The 23,313-nt window shown below is 38.9% G+C and overlaps 1 protein-coding gene across 3 annotated transcripts; it reads left to right on the top strand.

Moving 5' to 3' along the window:
- The first annotated feature begins 2,163 nt into the window (after nucleotides 1-2,163).
- LOC146945887 (uncharacterized) lies at nucleotides 2,164-5,314 on the top strand. Of its 3 annotated transcripts, XM_085744171.1 has the most exons (8): nucleotides 2,164-3,268; nucleotides 3,395-3,473; nucleotides 3,549-3,835; nucleotides 3,932-4,088; nucleotides 4,174-4,217; nucleotides 4,326-4,557; nucleotides 4,684-4,711; nucleotides 4,998-5,314. In XM_085744171.1, the coding sequence occupies exons 4-7, from the start codon at nucleotides 4,068-4,070 to the stop codon at nucleotides 4,708-4,710; spliced, it is 324 nt and encodes a 107-aa protein (XP_085600297.1). In that variant the 5' UTR covers nucleotides 2,164-3,268; nucleotides 3,395-3,473; nucleotides 3,549-3,835; nucleotides 3,932-4,067; the 3' UTR covers nucleotide 4,711; nucleotides 4,998-5,314. The 3 variants fall into 3 exon arrangements, with proteins under 3 accessions (XP_085600297.1, XP_085600298.1, XP_085600299.1); XM_085744172.1 differs by having other exon boundaries at nucleotides 3,549-4,088; XM_085744173.1 differs by lacking the exons at nucleotides 2,164-3,268; nucleotides 3,395-3,473 and having other exon boundaries at nucleotides 3,507-3,835.
- Nucleotides 5,315-23,313: the final 17,999 nt, after the last annotated feature.

The raw sequence follows: 23,313 nt of genomic DNA, 5'->3' as shown, positions 1-23,313 counted from the left end.
AGATTATGTTAAGGATGATTTCATCGTAATACCTTAAGTTTATCTTTGTATATATTTTGACGTTGGTTTCTACTATTTTAAACTCTGCACTCTTTTTCCCTTCATTGAGGTTTTATCTTTTGGAATTTCTTATTAGTCCTAGTAGATAGTTGTATAAATAACTTGTAATCTATATCTCCAACATCCTTGGTAAGATTTTCAGTGATTAAGAGTGTTTTGATCACCTTATGTGTTGTCATGGCCTAGTCCCCCAAGTTTGTATTTTTTTTATTTTCTTTATTAATATTTTTTTTAGAGTCAAATGAGAAAGTTGGTTATGGGGATCAACTTATTTAGGATGTCATAACTTTTGCTCGATGTTTTTGTATTATTGCTTTATAAATAAGTACAACTTTAATATGAGAAAGTAAAAAATAAATGTTTTTTTTACTGGAAGATATTTTTTTTTAAAAAAAGGAAGTGGTCCTAATAATAATATTAATGTTGACAGAAAATCCTCAAAAAGAAAATAATATTAATATTGAAAGAAATTCCTCAAAAAGAAAATAATATTATAGAAAAATAATAATTTTAAATTAATAAATTAAAAATGGAAAAAGGAGGGAGAAAACAAGCTTTTTTTTGTGTTTAAAAGGACGGTGACACAAAGAGGATTAGAGACACAGCCGTTTACTTCAAAACCCTCTCTCCCCACATTCTCTTGTTCATTGCTTCTTGTTTCCTTGTTCCTTTCTTCATTTCTGAACAATGGCCAACAATAGTGTTTTCTCTATGGGAGGTTTCAAATTTTGTAAGAATGTTTCTCTCTCTATTTCAACAATCTCTATGTCTCATGTTTTTATATTTTTTATTATGCAATGTTTTCCCAACTAAATTTTTGTTTTTTGTTTCTCATTCTCAATGAATTTCTCAATAAAGGGAGTAGTACTGACCATGTTGATATTCTCAAGGTTTGAATGTCTCTTCTTTAAGTACTCAATTTGTTCTTTACATTTTGCTTCAATTAAAGACCGTTTTGTCTTTTGTTTTGTTTTCAATTTTTTATGTAAAGTTTCATGCTTTATTGCTATCGATAATGCTTTATTGTTGATACTCAGAAAAAAAAAGTTTAAACTTTAGTGGTTTCTATACTTTAATTTTAGAGAAAATGGATAAAGTGATTTCGGTGGCAACCGTAAGGATTTATGGTCAAGAGGTTGCTGAGATAGTTTTCACGGCCACCAAGAAAGAACATTGAAGACAAGAAATGTGTCGTTTGTTGATGGGTGTGCTTGAGAATCGGTTGACTGGCTTAGGAGTTGGGAGCTTGGTTTTGCATTCCTCTAAAGATGCTATAGACACATGGACAAATGCATTTCATTTTGCTATGATGACGAATGAAGGCAAGCGTAAATTTATTGATTATACTTTCATTGAATTTCAGGACACTATCATGTGCCTTAAGCCATTTAACAAAAAAGTGCCTTAAGTGGCTTAAGGCACATGATAATGTCCTGAAATTCAATGAAAGTATAATCAATAAATTTACGCTTGTCTTCATCCGTCATCATCGCAAAATGAATAGTATTTGTCCTTGTGTCTATAATATCTCTAAAGGAAAGCAAAACGAAGCTCCCAACTCTTAAGCCAGTCAACCGATTCTCAAACACACCCATCAACAAACGACACATTCCTTGTCTTCGATGTTCTATCTTGGTGGCTGTGAAAACTATCTTAGCAACCTCTTGACCATAAATCCTTACAATTGCCACAGAAATAACTTTTTCCATTTTCTCTAAAATCACAGTATAGAAACCACGAAAGTTCAAACGTTTTTCTTCTGAGTATCTACTAAAAACGACATCTTCAATTATAAGCCAACTTGTTTATAATTTTTCTCTAGGTTTTTGTTTTGATCATTGGTCTTAATTAGTTGCTCGATTACTCAACTTGATTTTCTCTTAGTGCTTCATTATAAGCCATTTTGTTTTAGTTCTCTTAAATATTTTTGAAAAGTTTCATGTTTTATATTTAACTGTTTTGTTTTAATCGAAACCTTAATTTGATTATCAATTTCTACATTTTGGGTTTTTGTTACCTCGTGTTTTTGGTTGATGAATAGTTTTAGTTGCTCAATTATTCAATTTAATTTTCTCTTTTTCTTTCAATTATAAACTGTTTTGGACTGGTCAGAAGATCAATCCCACGCCGACACGTGGCCTAACATACACCACCTTAAGGCTCCGCGCCTGAAGGAACACACCAAATTTAATACACCGCTTCACATACAAACACTCCTCCGCGCGAGGATCACCCTACATGTGTCCGCTAACCGTGCCTAATCACACACCGCAAAACCCGAAGACGGTTATTCGCAACATGCGCCTATATAAGGGTGATATTGCTTCACCCTCAAGGTATGTTTACAACACTTTCTACACTCTCTTTCTCAGTTCCATTACTGACTTGAGCGTTGCAGTGCTAACGTGCTTGCAGACACCTTTCGTCCCACCGCGAAGACTCGTCGCCACCGTACCGGTGCACTTTCCGCCACTGTTGCCTCTCATCCATCATCACCGGACAGATCATAAACAATTTTGTTTTGATGACTAGTTTGATTTATTATTTTGGATTTTGTAGTTGAATTTAGTTGCTCAATTTGAGTTTCTCTTGTTGCTTCAATTATAGATCCTTACATTTTTACCCATATTTTTTGTTAGTTTCATGCTTTATTGTTTTCTTTTATATTTTAATTGATTCTTGATTTTGAATGTCAATTTTTTTTAGGAATTGAAATTGATTCAGGCCTTAACTCAACAACGCTGTAATGTTGTTCGGTATCTATTTGTGTCTCTAGTTGTCGAGAAGCGTCTTGAGGTTCTAAAAGATATCCTAAATAGTTTTTTTAAAGCTTCTCTTTATTTTGCTAAGACTTTTTTCTGTGTTGTGTTATGCTTTATTGAATAGTTTATCGCTAGATGTGTACCATTTATCATATTCACACGATGTATTTTTATTATTTGGAACTATTGAGACCATTTTAGGGTTATTTTCTTTTTTTCTTCTTTCATAGTTTGAACCTAACCGTCCATTATTAATTTATTTTTGCTTTTAAAAAAATGAATCTGTAAATTTTTCTTATGATTTGAGTTTCCTAGCAGCTTCTCAACTTGTATTTTGACCTTACAAAGAGAACATGATAAATTGAAGGCAAAGAGAACTTGTATTAACCTATTTTTGCTCTTGAAGCCAAATACCAATTATTGTATCAAGCATATTGTACACTAAGGTATCTTGAGGATTCTTGTCCTTAATTGTTCAATTATTCACGTTTAAAATTATTGAATCTGATTTGTATGGGAGCACTCAAATGTAGTATATTGATCACTAAACCTATTTATAAACGAATATGCAGCGCTATGAAATTGTGAATGGTCTTGCTGAAGTGCAAGGTGCAGCAATTGAAACTCCAGCTGATATAGATGAGCCTGAAGGTATATTAACTAGAAATTGACCTCACTTTTATATTTTGATTCTCCACCTTAACAATTTTCTTGTGAATTATGTAGTGAAGGGAGTGCCTTATTTTTGGCTCATTGCTTTGCAAAATAATGACGAGATAGCTGATGAGGTAATTGAATAAAGTGTTCAATCGTTAATTATGTAGTGAAGGGAGCGTGATGAAGATGCTCTAAAGTATCTCAAAGACATCAAGTATGCTAGGATCACAGAACCGCAAGGATTCAAACTTGAGTTCTTTTTCGATTCAAATCTGTATCTTTCAAACACGGTCCTGACCAAAACCTATCATATGGTTGACGAAGACGAGCCTATATTGGAGAAGGCTATTGGATAAGTTGGTTATTTTAACCTGATGCTATTGTGCGATCAACGATCTATTTTGCATTGTTTAGGATCACGAGTATGGTTTGCTTGCTGCATTTTTTAACAGGACCAAAATTGAATGGCTTCCGTGCAAATCTTTGACCCAGAAGAAGGATTCAAACACTGCAAAACCAGCGATCGAAATTGAAAAATGTGATAGTTTCTTCAATTTTTTCAACCTGCCAGAGATTCCCAAAGATGACATGGATGTTGACGAAGAAGTGGTATGAAAGACTATAAAAACTAGTTGATAAATACAAATATGAAATACTATTTTTCTTGAACAATTTTATATTATTTTTTAAACAGGCTGAAGAACTTCAGAATGAGATGGAGCAGGACTATGACATTGGGTAAGCTAAATACTATGATTTTTTAACATAACTGTACTTGACTCATGACACCCTTTTACTTTTTGCAACTTTGATTCTCTACTTGAATGAATTTTGATGCTTGTTTAGGTCCACCATAAGAGACAAAATCATTCCCAATGCTATATCATGGTATACTGGGGAGGCTTCTGATGGAGAGTTTGGAGATCTAGATGACGATGAGGAGGAGGAAGAGGAAGATGATGATGATGAGGAAGAGGAGGAGGAAGAGGTGGAGGTGGAAAAGGAGGAGGAAGATGACAACAACGACTTGGATGATGATGACGATGACAATGAAGTTGTCGACAATCCAAAAAAGAAGGTATAATCTTGATGATTTAAATTGCTGAAATATTTGTTCAAATTTTTTGTTTGTCTTAAACTTGAATTTTGAACTAGAATTAACACATTTGTTTTTTGCATGTCCTTTTGTGTTAATGTCCTTCAGAATGTCTTTCCAGTCCTCAACAATTAAGGTAAGATATTTTAACTTTCACCAAAGTTGTTTGATTGACTCCATTAGTTAAGGTTGTCTTTCCAAAGAGCGATGACAATATTCTTCTATCGGTTGAAATCACAGGTCCCACCAAATTATGTGGATTCTACTTCCATCAAATTTGGTGAGATATGTATGAATTTCAAAAAATAGAAGTGTGTTAGAAACTGTACACTAATCGCATAGTTCTTATCTTTATTTATTTTGTATGTCGCTCGACATTACATTTTTTATTTTAATTCAGTATTTATATATTTTTTTTTCAGCTTGGAAAGGGTCAAAGACTAGCAGAGTGCATGCTGCAGTAAGAAATTGTTGTTTTTGGGTACCAATTTGCGTGATGAAGAATTAGATTTCATTCAATGTGATGTTGTTTTCATGGATGTTGGATTTATTTTTATTTTTTATATCTTATATGTTTGAATTTTATTTAGTGCCCTGCCCATTCTCCTATTTTGGTTAGTATTTTGGAGAAACATTGTTATAGATGGGGATGTATTGATTTATTGCTATCATTTATAGGTTCGTTATGGATACTTGTTGTTTTGACAATATTATGTCCCCAATAATATCGATCGATGTTTGTGATAAAATATGATTACCAATTCATTTCAACAAGTTTTCTTTTATAATCAGTACGTGTTTGGATTGTGTATTTAGTATTTTGTAATCCGTTTTAATTGCAGATTTATGGTATTTGAAGTGTGAGTCAAAATATGATATGGAAAGGAAAGTTAGATGTTGAACAACATATAAATGAAGAGACTCATATAAATGTCTGTGCGACTCCAATTGCATTTGCGTGATTATTCAAAGCCCAATTTGATGATTTCTGTGACTGATGTAAGATTTTTACAAATTTACACGTGAGTATATTAGGATCGTTTCCACAGGGACTAGCGTATATCATATGCTTTTCAACGACAATTATCATCTTAAGTGTTTGGGTATAAAAGTTTGTTTGTTTAAAACTATTTTAACTATTTGACATACAAATAAATAGAGACGAGAGAAGGCCATTTCGCTTGGGGTTAGAGTTAATCAACCAAGCGTAACAACTGCAATCTAACAATCAAATAACGGATTCTATCTCTTTAAACGATATTATCACAATTACTCAACAATATTATTCATGTCTAAATAATGTCATGATTTCAATCGTTATTTATGTCTAAATAACTTCATGAGTTCAATTGTAACATTTAATTGACGATTTCCCAATCTATTAAACGATCCAATAGCATTAAGTTCTTGATTACAAAGTGATTATCAAAACTTAAACTCTATGTTTAGAATAAAAACTTTGATAGATTATTATTCTAACCCTAGATTCAAAAGTATTTTTCAATAACATTTCAAATCTTAAATAAAGCATTAAAAACAAGAATAATAACAATATTGAATAAATAAGCTAGAACCTTATATTAAATTATCAAAGATTACAAAATAGCTTGTTTGAATATCTCAAAACCCACAAGGGTAGATGTAACTACATATGTCTATGAAAGCTTTGCAAAAGATGGAAGAAAGATGAAGATTTCATGCTAAGATTCATGATGTCTCAACAAATCTTGGGAAGAATCTACTCCTAACACCCTTGCTTTGTGTTTCTCTCTCTAGAAATGCCCTACTCTCTCTCTCTCTAAAAACCAGAAAATATGAATAAAACAGTACAAAGATCCTCAGGAAAGAGAAGAGAAAACTATTTATATGGGCAAAATTCGAGCACATTCGCTTAAGCGAGTTGAAGTCGCTTTAAGCGAATGGCCAAGAAATCATCTGTTGGCCATTAGAAGCCTGTCATGTGGACCTTATCCACTGAGATTGATGAACCTCGCTTAAAGCGTGTCAGAAGCGAGCCATTCTTGTGCTCTCTGAAACTTGGTCGCTTAAAGAGAGCTGAATTTGCTTTAAGCGAATTGGCATTTCTTCATAAGCGAGCCAGAAGCGTACAAGGAGCGAATTTTCTTTTGCTCTCGACGTTGTATTAGCTTAAGCGAGCTGTAGTCGCTTTAAGCGAATGGCTGATATTCAGGAAGCGAGCAGGAAGCGTGGCATACACGTACTAAAGAGCTGCTCTCTGGAACTTGCTCGCTTAAGCGAGCTGCGGTCGCTTCAAGCGATTTGGCTTTGGCTCATAAGCTTCTTTCTTGGTCCTTGCTTGTCATTTCCTGCACAAATTGGGTAGAATCAGGCATGTAAATCATAAATGGTAAAAGTACAACAATTGATAGCTTTTCCTTAGATAACTTGTGTTATACCCTAATTTTGGACCTAAAAATACTAATCAATCTTTCCTTTCTTGCATTTTAAGCCATTTGAACTGTCTCTGATCAATTGCATCTTCCTCTGCATTCTATTTCAAAGTTATTTGCAAAATTTACATGCAAGGGTATTTTAGTCATTTCCCATGTCAAAATTTCTTCCAGTCTTTTAAAGTGTTGTTTGAGTCCTGTCAAGTAGTTTGAATAAGTCTCCATTTCATTCTATGTCAAAACCCATTTTAAAAATTGCCTTTGAAGTCATTTTGAGTCAGTTTTGCCCCTAGGGGCATTTTAGTCATTTCAAGTGTAAAAGCTCTGTTCAAATCTTAAAAAAATTGTCTCTGAGTCTTTTAATTTTGCTTGTATGAGTCTTTGCTTCAATTTCTTGTAAAAAAAATCCATTTTAAAGTTTGCATCTGAGTCATTATCGGTCGTTTTAGCCCCAGGGGCATTTTGGTCATTTCACACGAAATTTCGGCAGAGAGAGGTTACTTTAAAGTACCTCATTTAGGCCATTGGTTCGTTTTAGTCCGTTTTGTCAATTTTATTCGTTTCACTTTACGTTTAGTCAAGTTACCATTTTTTATTCCAATTTTATTTTTAGTCCCAAGTGTCCAAAATTTCATTCAAGTCCCTTTTAATTTTCTTTTTAGGCCTTTAATTTCGCATTTTTTTGCATAATAGTCCTTCTTATTTCAATTTTCTTTTTAAGTCTTTTTTATTTGCAATTAAGTCCTCTTTTCCACTTTCTCAGTTTTGTCCCTTTAGTTTTCTTAGTTTGCAGAATAGTCCTTCAGGTTTTCCAAAATTGCAAAAAGGGCCTTAAGTCTCAAATCCAGCAAAGCCGAAGCTTTAAGTCCAAGCACAGGTGTCGAGTTCCCAATGGTCCAAGTCCAGGTGGCGTTTTTGCATTGGTCCAGTCATTACACATGTCAGCCTATATAAGGCTGCGTCAGCAACACAATTACAGAGAGAAACCATTCACTTTCGGCCAACTCATCAACAAACACAGTCCCAATCCTCCCTTTCCACGCGCCCACGCGCCACCATACCAAAACCCTAACAAACTTTTTCCGTCATTGAAACCACCGTAACAAACACAAATTCACACTGATTCATCACCAATTCCTATCAATTTCACCACACGAAGCTCAAATTCAACAATTACACAGCAAAACTCATCAGTGACAATTCGAATTAACATGAATTCTCAGAGATTCATCAAGAATCTTCATCACTGAATTCACACCTTCGCAATTCAAGCAAGAACTCATCGGAGACGAATTCTTTGCGATCACGAAGGGTTTCGTGGAGGAGAAGAAGAAGAGGATCAAAGCAGAAACGAGAGAATCAAATACCAGAAAAATTCGAAAAGACGAAGGGTGAGAAGACGCAAAACTTCGATTTATTTTCGAAGTTGATTCAAGAACGCATCAGAGACAAAGAAGAAGCTAAAACATCTTTCTCACATCTTTTTCTTCGGTTCGAATCTCCAATTTCAAACAGGTAAACTCGTAAACCTCCTCGTTTCTTCTTTCTTTTCTTCATCGAAGGCTTACGAACAAAATAAACGGTGAATCAAGTAGATCAACAAGTCCTGAGACTTGTTCGTTCGAAAAGATTGGAAAAGATTCAAAAAGAAACTGAAACCGAAACCCTAAAGCATGAATCCACAAAGATCCACCGTTTATTTTGCAAATCCAAGCATAAATTCGAAATCAGCATGAAAAAATAAGTGTAAATTAGGGTTTCGTTTCCAGATGTTCCAAAAATGTTGATACCGTAGTTTTAAACCTAGATCTACAAGGTTTCACCGTTCGTTTTGCAAAACTGAGTTCAAATCCATAACCAGCGCAAGAGATAGTATAGTTTAGGGTTTAGATTCATGTAGGTCTGAAGAGATTAGGTTTCCCTCGCCGGCGGTGGTCAAGTCCGCCGGAGAAGACAACCGGTGAGACTAGAGAGAGGAGAGAACGATAGAAGAGAGAGAGAGGTGTGTTGAAAATGAGACTGGACCGGTCTCATACCTTATATAAAGGTGTTGAACCGGTCCGGTTTGTTTCTGGTTCGGTTCCCTTTCGTTCCAGCCGTTAGATCTAGGTCTTGGAAAACCTGGATCAATCCAACGCCTCTAAGGCTCTTGGATGATCCAGATACATCCATGGGTTTGGGATTGGGCTTGGCATCCTTGCAGGCTTCGTTTTTCTTTCCTCTTTGCTATTTCCTACATTTTTTTTACTTTCTACACCTCTGTATATGCTCAAAATCACTTGAAACTTTTTACAATTTTTTGTGTATATTCTTGATAATTCTTGTGATGTTTGTGAGCATTTTGTTTACTGAAAATGTTGATAAAAAATATTATTGTACTTTCTTGCTTTAATTCTTGTTTTTATGTGAAAATTCTCATGGAAAATGGTTTAAATTCTATTCCAAATTCTTGATATGTTGATGGTGTGTGTCAATTGATTGTGTGGATACTTTGCTACTGTTTTGCTGCATGTGTGTGATTTTTTAATTGATTACTTGTTTCACAAGTTGCCTTTATGAATGAATAAATGCAAAAAATGTCTAGGTTTGCTCCATAAATGTTTAGATCATCATGTTGCCTTAATTCTTGTATTAAAATTGCATTCTAAATCTTAAAACATCACTTTGAAATATGAGAATTATAGGTCATGTGGTTCTTGCATTCTATGAACAAATTTTAGTCATGTTTGCACTCTTTTTGCCTTTATTTTGGTTTATTTTCTATCCTTTATATTCTAATATTTCTCTTGCTTCATTTCCTTTGATATTGTCATGTGTTACTAACCATTTCCTTTCATGTCTCATATTCTCCATAAGCATTCCCATTGCATTCCATATCTCATCCCTTTCTTCACTTTAATTTCTTGCACTTTAAGTTTCAATTTCATGCAAAATTAGAATGTAATAATTAGGAGTTCTTGTAATATTTTACTTTCATGTCATTTTAATTTCTTGGCAAAGAGGCCATAGAATGTATCTAGGGCATGATGTAAAGGACAATGGACTCTAATGATGTACACCGACACAAGCACCGACACATGCACACACATCACTTTAGATATAGCTAGAATATGCATGTTTAGATGTATGTTTAGGATTGTATGTTTAGATGAATGTTTAGGCTTTATACTTAGAAAAAAATCAATTTTCCAAAAAAATATGAACAAACTTCACTCAAACCATTTTCCAAATAAACCTTGGGATCCAAAATCCCATTGTATTTTCTTTTTCATTTTCTTAATCAAATTTCAATGAAAATAATCAAACTTGGACCACATTTTGCAAATGACTAATTCAACCTCACAGTTTCCCAATCTCATGCCCTCGAGGCCTCTTTCTATTCTTCAAATCCCAATTTTCAAACTTAAAATCAACCAACAAAAACAAAAACATTTTTGGAAGAGAACTACGGTGGATTTGATCCCTTAAACGGGTACGTAGGCAAGGAACAAAATTCCTTCAATTCAACTAAAATAAAAATTCAAACACATTCTTCTCCCTCCAATTCTTCATTTAGTAAACCTTAGGTGTAAATATCATTTTCAAAATAGCATTTAAAAATAAAGCGCGCGCGTAGAAATTAAAGACGGTTCCTATAGGATACTATAGTCGTTATGGGTGCCTAACACCTTCCCGTAGCGAAAACAACTCCCGGACCTCGATTCTCAAGGGTTTTGCTTACTTTTTCCCTTCCCAAGAAAAAATAAGATATCACCGGTTAAAAAGGTTCAAACGTAATCAATGTTTGACACCCGAAAACCAAGATAAAACAGCTGGCGACTTCACTGGGGAGATTCGAGAGTTACGCCTAGTCTTTATTTCCACGCTTGCGCTTGTATTTTTACTTGCTTCTTTTACATGCTTTCCTATGTGAATAAATGTTTAATTTCTTGCAAACGTGTGGGGTGAGAATATCAAAAGTCCTGCACCCGGGCTGAGTGAACTTAGGATTTAGGAGGGATATAATCGACAATTCATTCCGGGGGTTGCCTCGTGTTTTGGATTATGCGATCAATCCCACATAGCTGAGGCATTTTGGGGGTAATGTTGTCGGCGCGTGTTGTCGCGTTTAGGCACTTTACTTCTAATTGTTCTATGACGCTATGGATCGTAGATAACCAAACCCATCCATGGCCATTTTTCTAGGATGTAGTGCGGAGGCTAAACCGAGTGTTGTCTCGAGTTTTAGTCGTCACGCGATACTACACTCAAGTTAGACCTTCCACGTATAATCATGGAGCGAGTGTGGTCTCGTGACACCATGAGATACGTCGAAGAGGTTGCAACTTGGGAACCTTTTCTAGAACCCGGTTACTATTATCCTAAAGCCCTAGATTCACCGGACACCGTGTCCACCCATGACTCCTCGACTTTGAACTTCAACCCACCATGTTTTCTCCGAACTTGAACATAATCATGCATTCATGCATACATGCATACATGCATAAACCTTTTTTCCATGCATTGTTATCGAAGGGCTTAGACAAGTTGAATTTGTAAACATTGTAGGGATGAAGATGACTAAGTCCTACAAGTTCAAGGAAGTGGATTTGGCTAGTTTGAGAGATTTGGCACTCAAGGTTGAGGATCCGACTGGTTTCCGACGTCGTTACGGGGCTTTACTTCCTATTCTTCATACTAATGTGGATGAGAAGCTTGTGCACACTCTAGTGCAATTCTATGATCCGAAGTATCGGTGCTTTACTTTCCCAGACTTTCAGTTGGTGCCTACTCTAGAGGCTTATTCTTCCTTGATGGATCTGTCTATTGCTAAGGGGGTACCTTTCTCAGGACCTGAAAATCCTCCTACTCCATTGGTTATTGCTAAGGATCTCTATCTCAAGACCACCGATGTCTCCAAGAATCTTATCACTAAGGCACGCATCCGAGGGTTCACTTCAGAGTATCTTCTTGGGAAAGCCAACCTCAATACCACTTGTCAGGACACTCTTGAGGCTATTCTGGCACTTCTCATCTATGGGCTTATTCTCTTTCCGAATCTTGATGGCTTCGTGGACATGAATGCTATTATGATCTTCCACTCCAAGAATCCGGTTCCTACTTTGCTAGCTGACACATACCATGCTATTCACGATCGTTCCGACAAAGGTCGTGGATACATTCTTTGTTGTGTGCCTCTCCTCTATAGGTGGTTTATTTCGCACCTTCCGCAGTCTTTCCACGACAATCCGAGGAATTGGTCTATTTCACAGAGGATTATGGCTCTCACTCCTAATGAAGTGGTTTGGCTCACTCCCGCTTCTAGGGTTAAGGAAATTATCTTTGGCGGCGGAAAGTTTCTTAATGTACCTCTTCTTGGTACCCGGGGTGGAATCAACTATAACCCGGAGCTCGCTTTGCGACAATTTGGTTTCCCGATGAAAGATAAGCCTATCAATCTTGCTACAGCTCCTTACTTCTTTCACTACTCCAATGCTCCCACCGGCATAAGAGAGGATTTCATGGAAGCTTGGTCCAAGCTTCGGAAGAAAGAGGTGAAGCATATGGGTGTAAGGTCCGGTATTGCTCACGAGGCCTATACGCAGTGGGTGATAAACCAAGCTGAGGAGATTGGTATGCCTTACCCCTCTATGAGATATGTGTCCGCATCTGTTCCCACCATGCCTTTGCCTCTACTCCCACCTACCCAGGAGATGTATCAGGAGCATCTAGCTATGGAGAGTCGGGAGAAGCATCAGTGGAGGGCTAGATACTATGCGGCTGAGAATTTGATCATGACTTTGGATGGAAAGGATGAGCAGCAGACTCATGAGGTCTTGACACTGAAGAAAGAGTTAGCTAAGGCTAGGAGAGAGATTGAAGAGAAGGATATGTTGCTTATGAGAGACTCTAAGAGGGCTAGGGGTGCCCGTGACTTCTATGCACGATACTGCAGCTATGAGTCTGAGTCTGAGGATGACGCTTCCACTTCCTATGCTTGAGAGTTTCTTTTTCCTGTTGTTATTTCCATTTGTTTCATCTGGTAGAATTACATGTTGGTTGTTTGTTTCTCGTTTATGTTTAGTAATGTTTACAAGTTTCTAATTTGTCTAAAACCCTTCGATAACACAAAAAAGAGTCTTTTTGCATACGCATTAACACATTTCATGCATCATATGCATTCATTGGTCACAAAAAACTTCTCTCGTGCTCATTGCCTCCTGGTTTTGTCCGCCGCAGTCTAAAAAGTGGCTCGTGTTCGCAAAGTCTACCAACCAGATAGAATTCATCAGACAAGATTTCACAAGAGAAGGATGATGGCTAATTTTGAAGAAGAAAATGCTCAGCTCCGTGCCGAATTGGCTGCTATGAAAGAAGACTTGGCTAAGGCTCATGACGCTATGTCCGCTATGATGGCTGCACAGGAACAACCAGCCACTTCTGTTCCAGTTACTGCTGAGGTGATTCCCTCTATCCCACTGTCTACTGTGGCTACTGATGCTCGTTTTGTTATGCCCAACGGCCGTCCTTATGGACTCTCAGCTTACTACTCTCCTAATACTGCTGCTGGTGTCTCTGGTTTTGCTGGTCAAGGACAGATTCCTGTAACCACTGCTATGCCTCAAGTAACTACTGTTGTTACCGACCCTATTGTACACACTGTGCAACAGGTGATTGATGTTGACACTCCGCGCGGACAAAATCCCGCAATGGAAACTATGAAGAGACAGTTGAGGGAGTTGGCTGGAGAACTCCGTGAGGTCAAGGCTAGCCGAGGAAACAATGGTGCTCCTGCTAAAGCTCGTGATCTATGCCTGGTATCCCGATTTGAGGTTCCTAAGAAATTCAAAGAGCCAGAATTTGACAAATACAATGGGACTTCTTGCCCACACAACCATGTCATCCGGTATGTCCGAAAGATGGCTAATTACGCAGATAATGATGCACTGATGATCCATTGCTTCCAGAGTAGCTTGACAGATGATGCAGCAGATTGGTACACTAGTTTGAGCAAAGACAACATCCATACCTTTGAGGAACTCGCTGCTGCTTTTGAAGGTCAATATGAGTTCAACACCCGTCTGAGGCCAAACAGGGACTCTCTTAAAGCCCTATCTCAGAAATCAGATGAAACCTTCCGTGAATATGCTCAGAGGTGGAGAGGGGCAGCTGCCCGTGTCTCTCCCCGACTCGATGAGGAAGAATTAACACAGACATTCCTGAAGACTCTGAAGAAGGAATATAAGGAGAGAATGATAGTCTCTGCTCCAAACAACTTCTCTGATATGGTTACAATGGGAACTCGTCTGGAGGAGGCTGTCCGAGATGGTATTATTGTCCTTGAGAAAGGTGAAACCTCAACCAATGCGCCAAAGAAGTATGGTAATGGTCACCATAAGAGGAAAGAATCTGACGTAGGGATGGTATCTGGTAACCCATCCGCAGCTGCTACACAATTACCCTTGCCCTATCACTACATGCAGTACTCTCAACATCCCTTCTTCCCACCATTCTACCAGCAATATCCTCTGCCACCGGGTCAACCACCAATGCCCGTCAATGCCATCCCTCAGCAAGTACAACAACAGCCTCCTGCTCAGCAGCAACGGCAGCAACAACAGGGTCCCCGACCCAAACCTTCTTTTCCACCAATACCAATGCGGTATGGTGAGCTGCTCCCAACCCTACTTGCTAAGGGACACTGCGTCACCAGACCAGGCAAGCCTCCGCCTAATCCATTGCCTCCCAGGTTCCGTCAGGACCTAACATGTGAATTCCATCAGGGTGCTCAAGGCCACGATGTTGAAGGTTGCTTTGCTCTGAAATATATTGTGAAAGACCTGATAGAAAAGGGACGGTTGACTTTTGAGAACAGTGTTCCTCATGTTCTTGACAACCCGCTTCCAAACCATGCTGCTGTTAACATGGTTGAGGCCTTTGAAAGGGTTCCCGTTCCTCAAAAGGATCCCCTGTTGGATGTCCGCAGTGTTGTCACCCCTCTGGTACCATTACATGTCAAGCTTTGCCAGGCTTCTCTGTTCAAACATGATCATACTTCTTGTTCAGAATGTCTTCGGAATCCTATGGGCTGTTGTGTTGTGCAAGATGATATCCAGGGTCTGATGGATGACAAATACTTGATCGTCAGTGATGTATGTGTGATTGTGCCAGTGTTCCATGATTCCCCCGTTGAAACTGCATCTCAGACTAGAAATGTTGAGCCTTTGGTGATCAGGTTACCTGGTCCGGTATCATATACTTCTACAAAAGCAATTCCTTACAAGTACAATGCAACCATGATTGAGAATGGAGTGGAGGTACCTCTGATATCCCCAGCTACAGTTGACAATGTTGCCGGTGAAGTCACAACTCTGCGAAGCGGGAAGGTCCGTCCACCCTTGTTTCAAAAGAAGGTGGTCACACCTATTGCCACAATAACTCCACCGGTTGCTCCTCCGGTTGACAAGAACACCGGCCCAGCAGGCCAATCTATTGAAGAGTCCAACCTGGACGAAATCCTGAGGCTTATCAAGAAAAGTGACTATAAGATTGTTGACCAGCTGCTACAAACCCCATCAAAGATATCCATCTTGTCTCTGCTCATGAGCTCAGAAGCTCACAGGAAGGTGTTGATGAAGATACTTGAGCAAGCTTACGTTGATCACGAAGTCTCTGTGGATCAGTTTGATGGGATAGTGAGTAATATTACTGCCTGCAACAACTTGGGGTTTGGTGACGACGAACTCCCCGAAGCAGGGAAACACCACAACTTGGCTCTGCATATTTCGGTGCACTGCAAGTCTGATATGATATCCAATGTGTTGGTGGACACTGGATCGTCTCTGAACGTAATGCCTGAATCCACACTGAGGCAATTGAGCCATCATGGAATTTCTCTGAGGGGTAGCAGCTACCTGGTTAAAGCTTTTGACGGGTCCCGCAAGGATGTTCTCGGGGAGGTAGACTTGCCAATCACCATTGGTCCTGAGACATTTCAAATCACATTCCAAGTCATGGACATCAACGCTTCTTACAGCTGTCTCCTCGAAAGACCGTGGATTCATGACGCTGGAGCAGTCACTTCTACTTTGCATCAGAAGCTCAAGTTCATGAGGAACGGTAAGATCGTCACCGTACATGGTGAAGAAGCATTTCTGGTTAGCCAAGTATCATCTTTCTCTTGTGTTGAAGCAGGGTCCGCTGAAGGGACGTCGTTTCAAGGTTTGACCGTTGAGGATGCAGAACCCCGAAGGGCTAGTACTAGTATGGCTTCGCTGAAAGACGCCCAGAAGGCTGTTCAAGCAGGGCAAGCTGCTGGCTGGGGCAAAGTGATTCAGATCTTGGAAAACAAGCGTAAAGAGGGCCTTGGATTCTCTCCAACTTCTGGTGTTTCAAAGGGAACCTTCTACAGTGCTGGGTTCATCAATGCTATTGCTGAAGATGCTGCTGAAAGAGGTCATGTGCCTACATTTGTTGTACCAGGAGGCACTGTGAGAAATTGGGAGGCCATTGATGTTCCCTTAGTCATGCATGCTTCCATGTAATGTGTCTTGTTGCTCATGTTTTCTTGTTTTCAAAATAACAATCCTTTCGCTCTGCCCAAGGCGAAAGTGATATCATTGTAAGGGCTGTTTGTTTCGGCATTGCCGTTATCAATAAAAATTGTCGTCTTTCTCACGACTCTTTGTTTTTTACTTTTTAGTGCCTTTTTCTTGGAAATAATGGTAATGCCAGAAAAAACCAAAACATCTGTATTTTTCTTATTAATTTCAAAAATCCGCATGGAAAACTTTTTCTAAAATCATCCCAATCATATTATGCAGATTGAACCATAATAAACCCGTTGAACACAGTGACCCTATGGTTCCTCCAAATTTTGAATTCCCTGTATATGAAGCTGAAGATGAGGATGATGATGAAGAGATACCGTATGAGATCACTCGACTGCTTGAGCAAGAAAGAAGAGCCATTCAGCCTCACCAGGAAGAAATTGAGTTTATCAACCTGGGTACTGAAGAGAACAAGCGAGAGATTAAGATCGGTGCTGCACTAGAGCCAGAAGTGAAAAGGAAGGTTATTCAGCTCCTCCATGATTATCCAGATGTCTTTGCATGGTCCTATGAAGATATGCCGGGTCTAGATCCCAAGATTGTGGAACATCGGATACCGACAAGACCTGAATGTCCTCCTGTCAAGCAGAAATTGAGAAGGTCTCGCCGAGACATGGCTCTTAAGATCAAGGCTGAGGTAGAAAAGCAAATTGATGCGGGTTTCCTCATGACAGCTGAATATCCTGAGTGGATTGCCAACATCGTGCCAGTACCAAAGAAAGATGGGAAAGTTCGAATGTGCGTTGATTACAGAGATTTGAATAAAGCCAGTCCAAAAGACAACTTCCCATTGCCTCATATCGATGTGCTCGTTGATAGTACTGCTCAATCCAAAGTGTTCTCTTTCATGGATGGCTTCTCTGGTTATAATCAGATACGAATGTCTCCTGAAGACAGAGAAAAGACGTCCTTCATCACTCCATGGGGAACGTTCTGTTATAAAGTGATGCCGTTTGGCTTGATAAATGCGGGTGCTACCTATCAAAGGGGTATGACCACTCTGTTTCACGATATGATTCACAAAGAGATTGAGGTATATGTCGATGATATGATTGTGAAGTCAAGTGATGAAGAACAGCATGTTGTGTATTTGAAAAAGATGTTTGAAAGATTGAGAAAGTACAAGCTGCGGCTGAATCCTAACAAGTGCACATTTGGTGTAAGATCCGGAAAGTTGCTAGGCTTCATTGTCAGCCAGAGAGGCATTGAAGTTGATCCTGACAAAGTCCGAGCCATCAGAGAGATGCCGGCCCCTCAAACTGAAAAGCAAGTCAGAGGTTTCCTCGGACGTCTGAATTATATTTCAAGATTCATATCTCACATGACTACTACTTGTGGTCCAATTTTCAAATTGCTCAGAAAGAATCAGCCTGTTGTATGGAATGACGAATGCCAGAAAGCTTTTGATAGCATTAAAGAATACCTGTTAGAGCCACCTATCCTTGTCCCACCAGTGGAAGGAAGGCCTTTGATTATGTATTTGTCAGTGTTAGATGATTCAGTGGGTTGTGTTCTCGGTCAACAAGATGAGACTGGTAAGAAAGAGCACGCTATTTACTATCTGAGCAAGAAATTCACCGACTGTGAGACTCGGTATACGATGCTTGAAAAGACTTGTTGTGCTTTAGCTTGGGCTGCCAAACGCCTGCGTCATTATATGGTGAATCATACAACTTGGTTGATATCCCGAATGGATCCAATCAAGTACATCTTTGAAAAGCCTGCTGTTACTGGAAAGATCGCACGTTGGCAAATGTTGTTGTCTGAATATGATATTGTGTACAAAGCTCAGAAAGCAATCAAAGGAAGTGTCCTTGCTGAGCATCTTGCTTGTCAGCCTCTTGATGATTACCAGCCGATTAAATTTGATTTCCCTGATGAAGAGATTATGTATCTGAAAGCAAAAGACTGTGAAGAACCACTGATCAATGAAGGACCGGATCCCAATAGCAAGTGGGGATTGGTGTTTGATGGTGCTGTTAATGCTTATGGTAAAGGAATTGGGGCCATCATTGTAACTCCGCAGGGGCACCACATTCCTTTCACCGCTCGAATAACTTTCGAATGCACGAACAATATAGCTGAATATGAAGCATGCATCTTGGGCATTGAAGAGGCTCTTGACCTGAGAATCAAACACCTGGACATCTATGGAGATTCTGCACTTGTTATTAACCAGATAAAGGGTGAATGGGAGACTCATCATGAGAAGCTGATCCCTTACCGTGACTATGCCAGATGTCTGTTGACATACTTTACCAAGGTTGAGTTGCACCATATCCCTCGGGATGAAAATCAGATGGCTGATGCTCTTGCTACTTTGTCTTCCATGTTTCGTGTGAACCATTGGAATGACGTGCCCGTGATCAAAGTGCAGCGTCTTGATAGACCCGCTCATGTGTTTACTATTGAAAATATGCCAGATCAAGCTGATGAAAGTGTGAATGATAGAAAACCTTGGTATTATAATATCAAACAGTTCTTGAAGAATCATGAATATCCACCTGGTGCTTCCAACAGGGATAAAAAAACATTGAGAAGATGGGCTAGCAAATTCCTTCTGAACGGAGAAATCCTATACAATAGGAACTATGACATGGTCTTGTTTGGATGTGTTGATAAACAAGAAGCTGAGAAATTGATGCATGATGTACATGATGGTACTTTTGGGACCCATGCTTCGGGCCACACCATGTCAAGAAAACTGTTAAGAGCCGGCTATTACTGGATAACTATGGAGCGTGACTGCCACAGACATGCTAAGAGATGCCACAAGTGTCAATTTTATGCTGACAAGATTCATGTGCCTCCACATGCCCTCAATGTTATATCTTCCCCGTGGCCTTTCTCTATGTGGGGCATTGACATGATCGGAAGAATTGAACCAAAAGCTTCCAATGGACATCGTTTCATTTTAGTGGCCATTGACTATTTCACCAAGTGGGTTGAAGCTGCTTCCTATGCAAACGTGACCAAGCAAATGGTTGTCAAGTTTATCAAGAATAACATCATCTGTCGATATAGTGTTCCCAACAAGATCATCCCTGACAACGGTTCCAATCTGAACAATAGCATGATGCAAGCTTTATGTGAAGAATTCAAAATTGAACATCACAACTCTTCTCCCTATAGACCTCAGATGAATGGTGCAGTTGAGGCCGCTAACAAGAACATCAAGAAGATTGATCAGAAGATGGTCACTACTTACAAAGACTGGCATGAAATGCTACCGTTTGCCTTGCATGGTTACCGTACTACAGTGCGCAGTTCAACCGGGGCAACTCCTTTCTCTCTTGTGTATGGTATGGAAGCAGTTCTCCCTCTGGAAGTGGAGATTCCATCTCTCCGAGTGATCATGGAAGCAAAGTTAACTGAGGCTGAATGGTGTCAAAGTCGGTATGATCAATTGAATCTAATTGAAGAGAAACGTATGGATGCCATGGCTCATGGACAGTTGTATCAAGTGCGAATGAAGAATGCTTTTGACAAGAAAGTCCGACCTCGAGAATTCAAGGAAGGCGAACTTGTATTGAAAAGAAGGATAAGCCAGCAACCCGACCCAAGGGGCAAGTGGACACCTAACTATGAAGGTCCTTATGTTGTCAAGAAGGCTTTCTCTGGCGGTGCCTTGATTCTTACACACATGGATGGTGTTGAACTCCCAAATCCTGTCAATGCCGATATAGTCAAGAAATACTTTGTCTAAAAAGAAAAGAACAGCGTGGTAGGTCGAAAACCCGAAAGGGCGGCCTAGGCAAAAATGCGCTTCCCGGTGGATCGAAAACCCGAAAGGGCGATCCAGGCAAAAGTTAGGGACAAAAAAAAATGAATATGAAAGAGCTCGCTGAGATTGTACGCAACTCAGGCAAGAATGAGCGCCTCGATGAGCCGAAAACCCGAAAGGGCGGTTCATGCAAAAATGAGGTTGACAATAAAAGACAAGTAACTATATCTGGCAAATCACCATCACCCCTTGGGGCATCTGCAACTGTCAATGATCGTCTTCATCAGAGGCTTCTGTACTTGTGAATTCAAAATTTCTATGAAATGTAGCGGTCATCGTGTTCAATGTATCACCAACCAATAAAATTACCATTTTCCAAGCTTTGTAAATCCGTGGAGTTATGCCTTTGGCTAATTTTCACTCTTCTACATCAATTTGAGCCTGTGTTTTTGTTTGAAACTCTATTTTTCTTTCTACTTTCAATGCTATATACAAAACATTTTCTTTCCATTTGATAATGACACTGTCCGAAACAAACATTTTTGAAATTGGAAAATCTTTTTCTGTCTATTTTGAAAAGCAAACCTGAGCAACAAGGTACATTCCAATGAAACATGCATGAATGAATGAATGTCAATGTCTTTTTCAATACATGTTACAAGCAGGTTACTCCCCGGGATGATCTGTGGTCAATGGCAAGAATGAAAAAACAGAATGAAAATGAAAAATTGAAAAAAATGAAAATGAAAAGCTCGCTAAGTTGAAAACCCGAAAGGGCGGCTTAGGCAAAAATGAGCACCCCGCTGATTGACAACCTATGAAGGCAATTCAGGCAAAAATGGGGCAATGAAAAGAATCTTATTCCCCGGTGAATCGAAAACCCGAAAGGGCGATTCAGGCAAAAGTGGGGTTTGAAAATGAAAAATGGAAAGAATATAAAAGCATTGACCACAGATGCGAACATCCAATGTTTACCCAGCACTGACACGCCTAGCAACGGCGACCTGTATCCAAGAACCTTCCAAGGGTCCTCCTTTACAAGTTTTATTGCCCTCAGCCATGGATTCGATACGTCTCTCAACGACGGTCTCTCCAAAGAGGTTTTCCCCCTATGAATATGTTTCAGCACGAGCCACTACGTGCCCAATCTTCCAATGTTTTGTCTATCTCTGTGAAACTTCCTTGTCAAACTGCCAATCAATCATGCATTTCAAGCATTCATACATGCATAATCATGCATCTTCTGTGCTCATACATCCAATGATCTTGCTATATCATACATACATGTTGCATATCCAACCCTCAACTGTCAAATCCAATCCAATTTGTAACTGTCAAACTCAATTTCAATTCCAATTTTCAATTTCAATTCCAACTGTCAAATTCGATGCAATCCCAACTTTCAATTTCCAATCATGTCAACTGTCAAATTCGAAGCAATTTCCAATCTCCAATTTCAATTCCAATTTCAATGTCAATATCCAATGTCAATATCCAATGTCAATGCCAATGTCAATGTCAATATCCAATGTCAATATCCAATGTCAATACCAATGTCAATATCCAATGTCAATACCAATGTCAATGTCAATGTCAATGTCCAATGTCAATATCAATGTCAATGTCAATTTTCAATCCAATTTCAATCCAATTTCAAATGTCAATTACAACTCTCCAATCTCAATGTCAATTGCAACTCTCCAATCCAATGTCTATGTCTATGTCTCTGCTCAATCTCAATTTTCAATCTCTCTTTCAATGTCAACTTTCAATTCAAATCAATGTCAATTCTATCTCAATCTGCTTTTGGGCCAACAAAAATGGTCATGTCTATTTTCAAATCAAGTCAATGACAATTTACCCTCAATTGGTATCTTGCTAAACCAGACTTTCAATTTGTATTCCGTTACTGGTCAAGTGCCAGGTTCGATCCAAAAAGAACCACTTGTACCTGCTTATATACCTATGCTTCCGGACAAACGACAAGTTCGATCTAAAAAGAACAGTTTGTACCCAGCTCATGCTTTGTTATCAGTCAGACGGCAAGTTCAATCTGAAGAACGGTTTGTACCCAGTTTATGTTTTGTTATCGGTCAAACGACAAGTTCGATCTAAGAGAACAGTCTGCACCTTCCCACATGACGTGGTGATAATCTAACAAGCAAGTTCGATCCAAAGAAACAGCTTGTATCAACCCTTTTGTCTATGTCTCCAGCCAAACGGCCAGTTCAATCCAAAGAACAGTTTGTGTCTGCCTATCTGTTTGTATCATCAGCTAAGTGTCAAGTTCGATCCAAAGAACAGCTCATATCTGCCTATGTGTCTATGTTTCCGGTCAAGTGCCAAGTTCAATCCCAAGAACAGCTTGCACCTATCTTTTGTTTTGTATTCCTTGGTCAAGTGGCTAGTTCGACCCAAAGAACAGCTTGTACCTTATTTTCTACTCCCTGGTTCGTCTACCCTGTTAATGTCCACCTAAATCCCCAGTGACATGACAGGCTCCATAGACTCCAGTTTGTTTGTCTTGCATTCATAATCAAATATTGCATGGCATTCATAACTTTGAAAATCTGAAAGCGTATTTTTACGTCCAAAAACAGGGCAAATGTTAATATTTAAGTATCTTCGTACCGTCAACTCTAAGACTTCGTCTCTTGACTCTCCGGACAAAGAAACTTAAATAGGGGCAGCTGTTATACCCTAATTTTGGACCTAAAAATACTAATCAATCTTTCCTTTCTTGCATTTTAAGCCATTTGAACTGTCTCTGATCAATTGCATCTTCCTCTGCATTCTATTTCAAAGTTATTTGCAAAATTTACATGCAAGGGTATTTTAGTCATTTCCCATGTCAAAATTTCTTCCAGTCTTTTAAAGTGTTGTTTGAGTCCTGTCAAGTAGTTTGAATAAGTCTCCATTTCATTCTATGTCAAAACCCATTTTAAAAATTGCCTTTGAAGTCATTTTGAGTCAGTTTTGCCCCTAGGGGCATTTTAGTCATTTCAAGTGTCAA

The sequence above is a fragment of the Medicago sativa genome, chromosome 2 (assembly GCF_051527215.1).
Source record: "Medicago sativa cultivar Bolivia chromosome 2, Bolivia_mono, whole genome shotgun sequence".
Taxonomy (NCBI): domain Eukaryota; kingdom Viridiplantae; phylum Streptophyta; class Magnoliopsida; order Fabales; family Fabaceae; genus Medicago; species Medicago sativa.
This window is presented reverse-complemented; position numbering and strand designations above follow the sequence as displayed.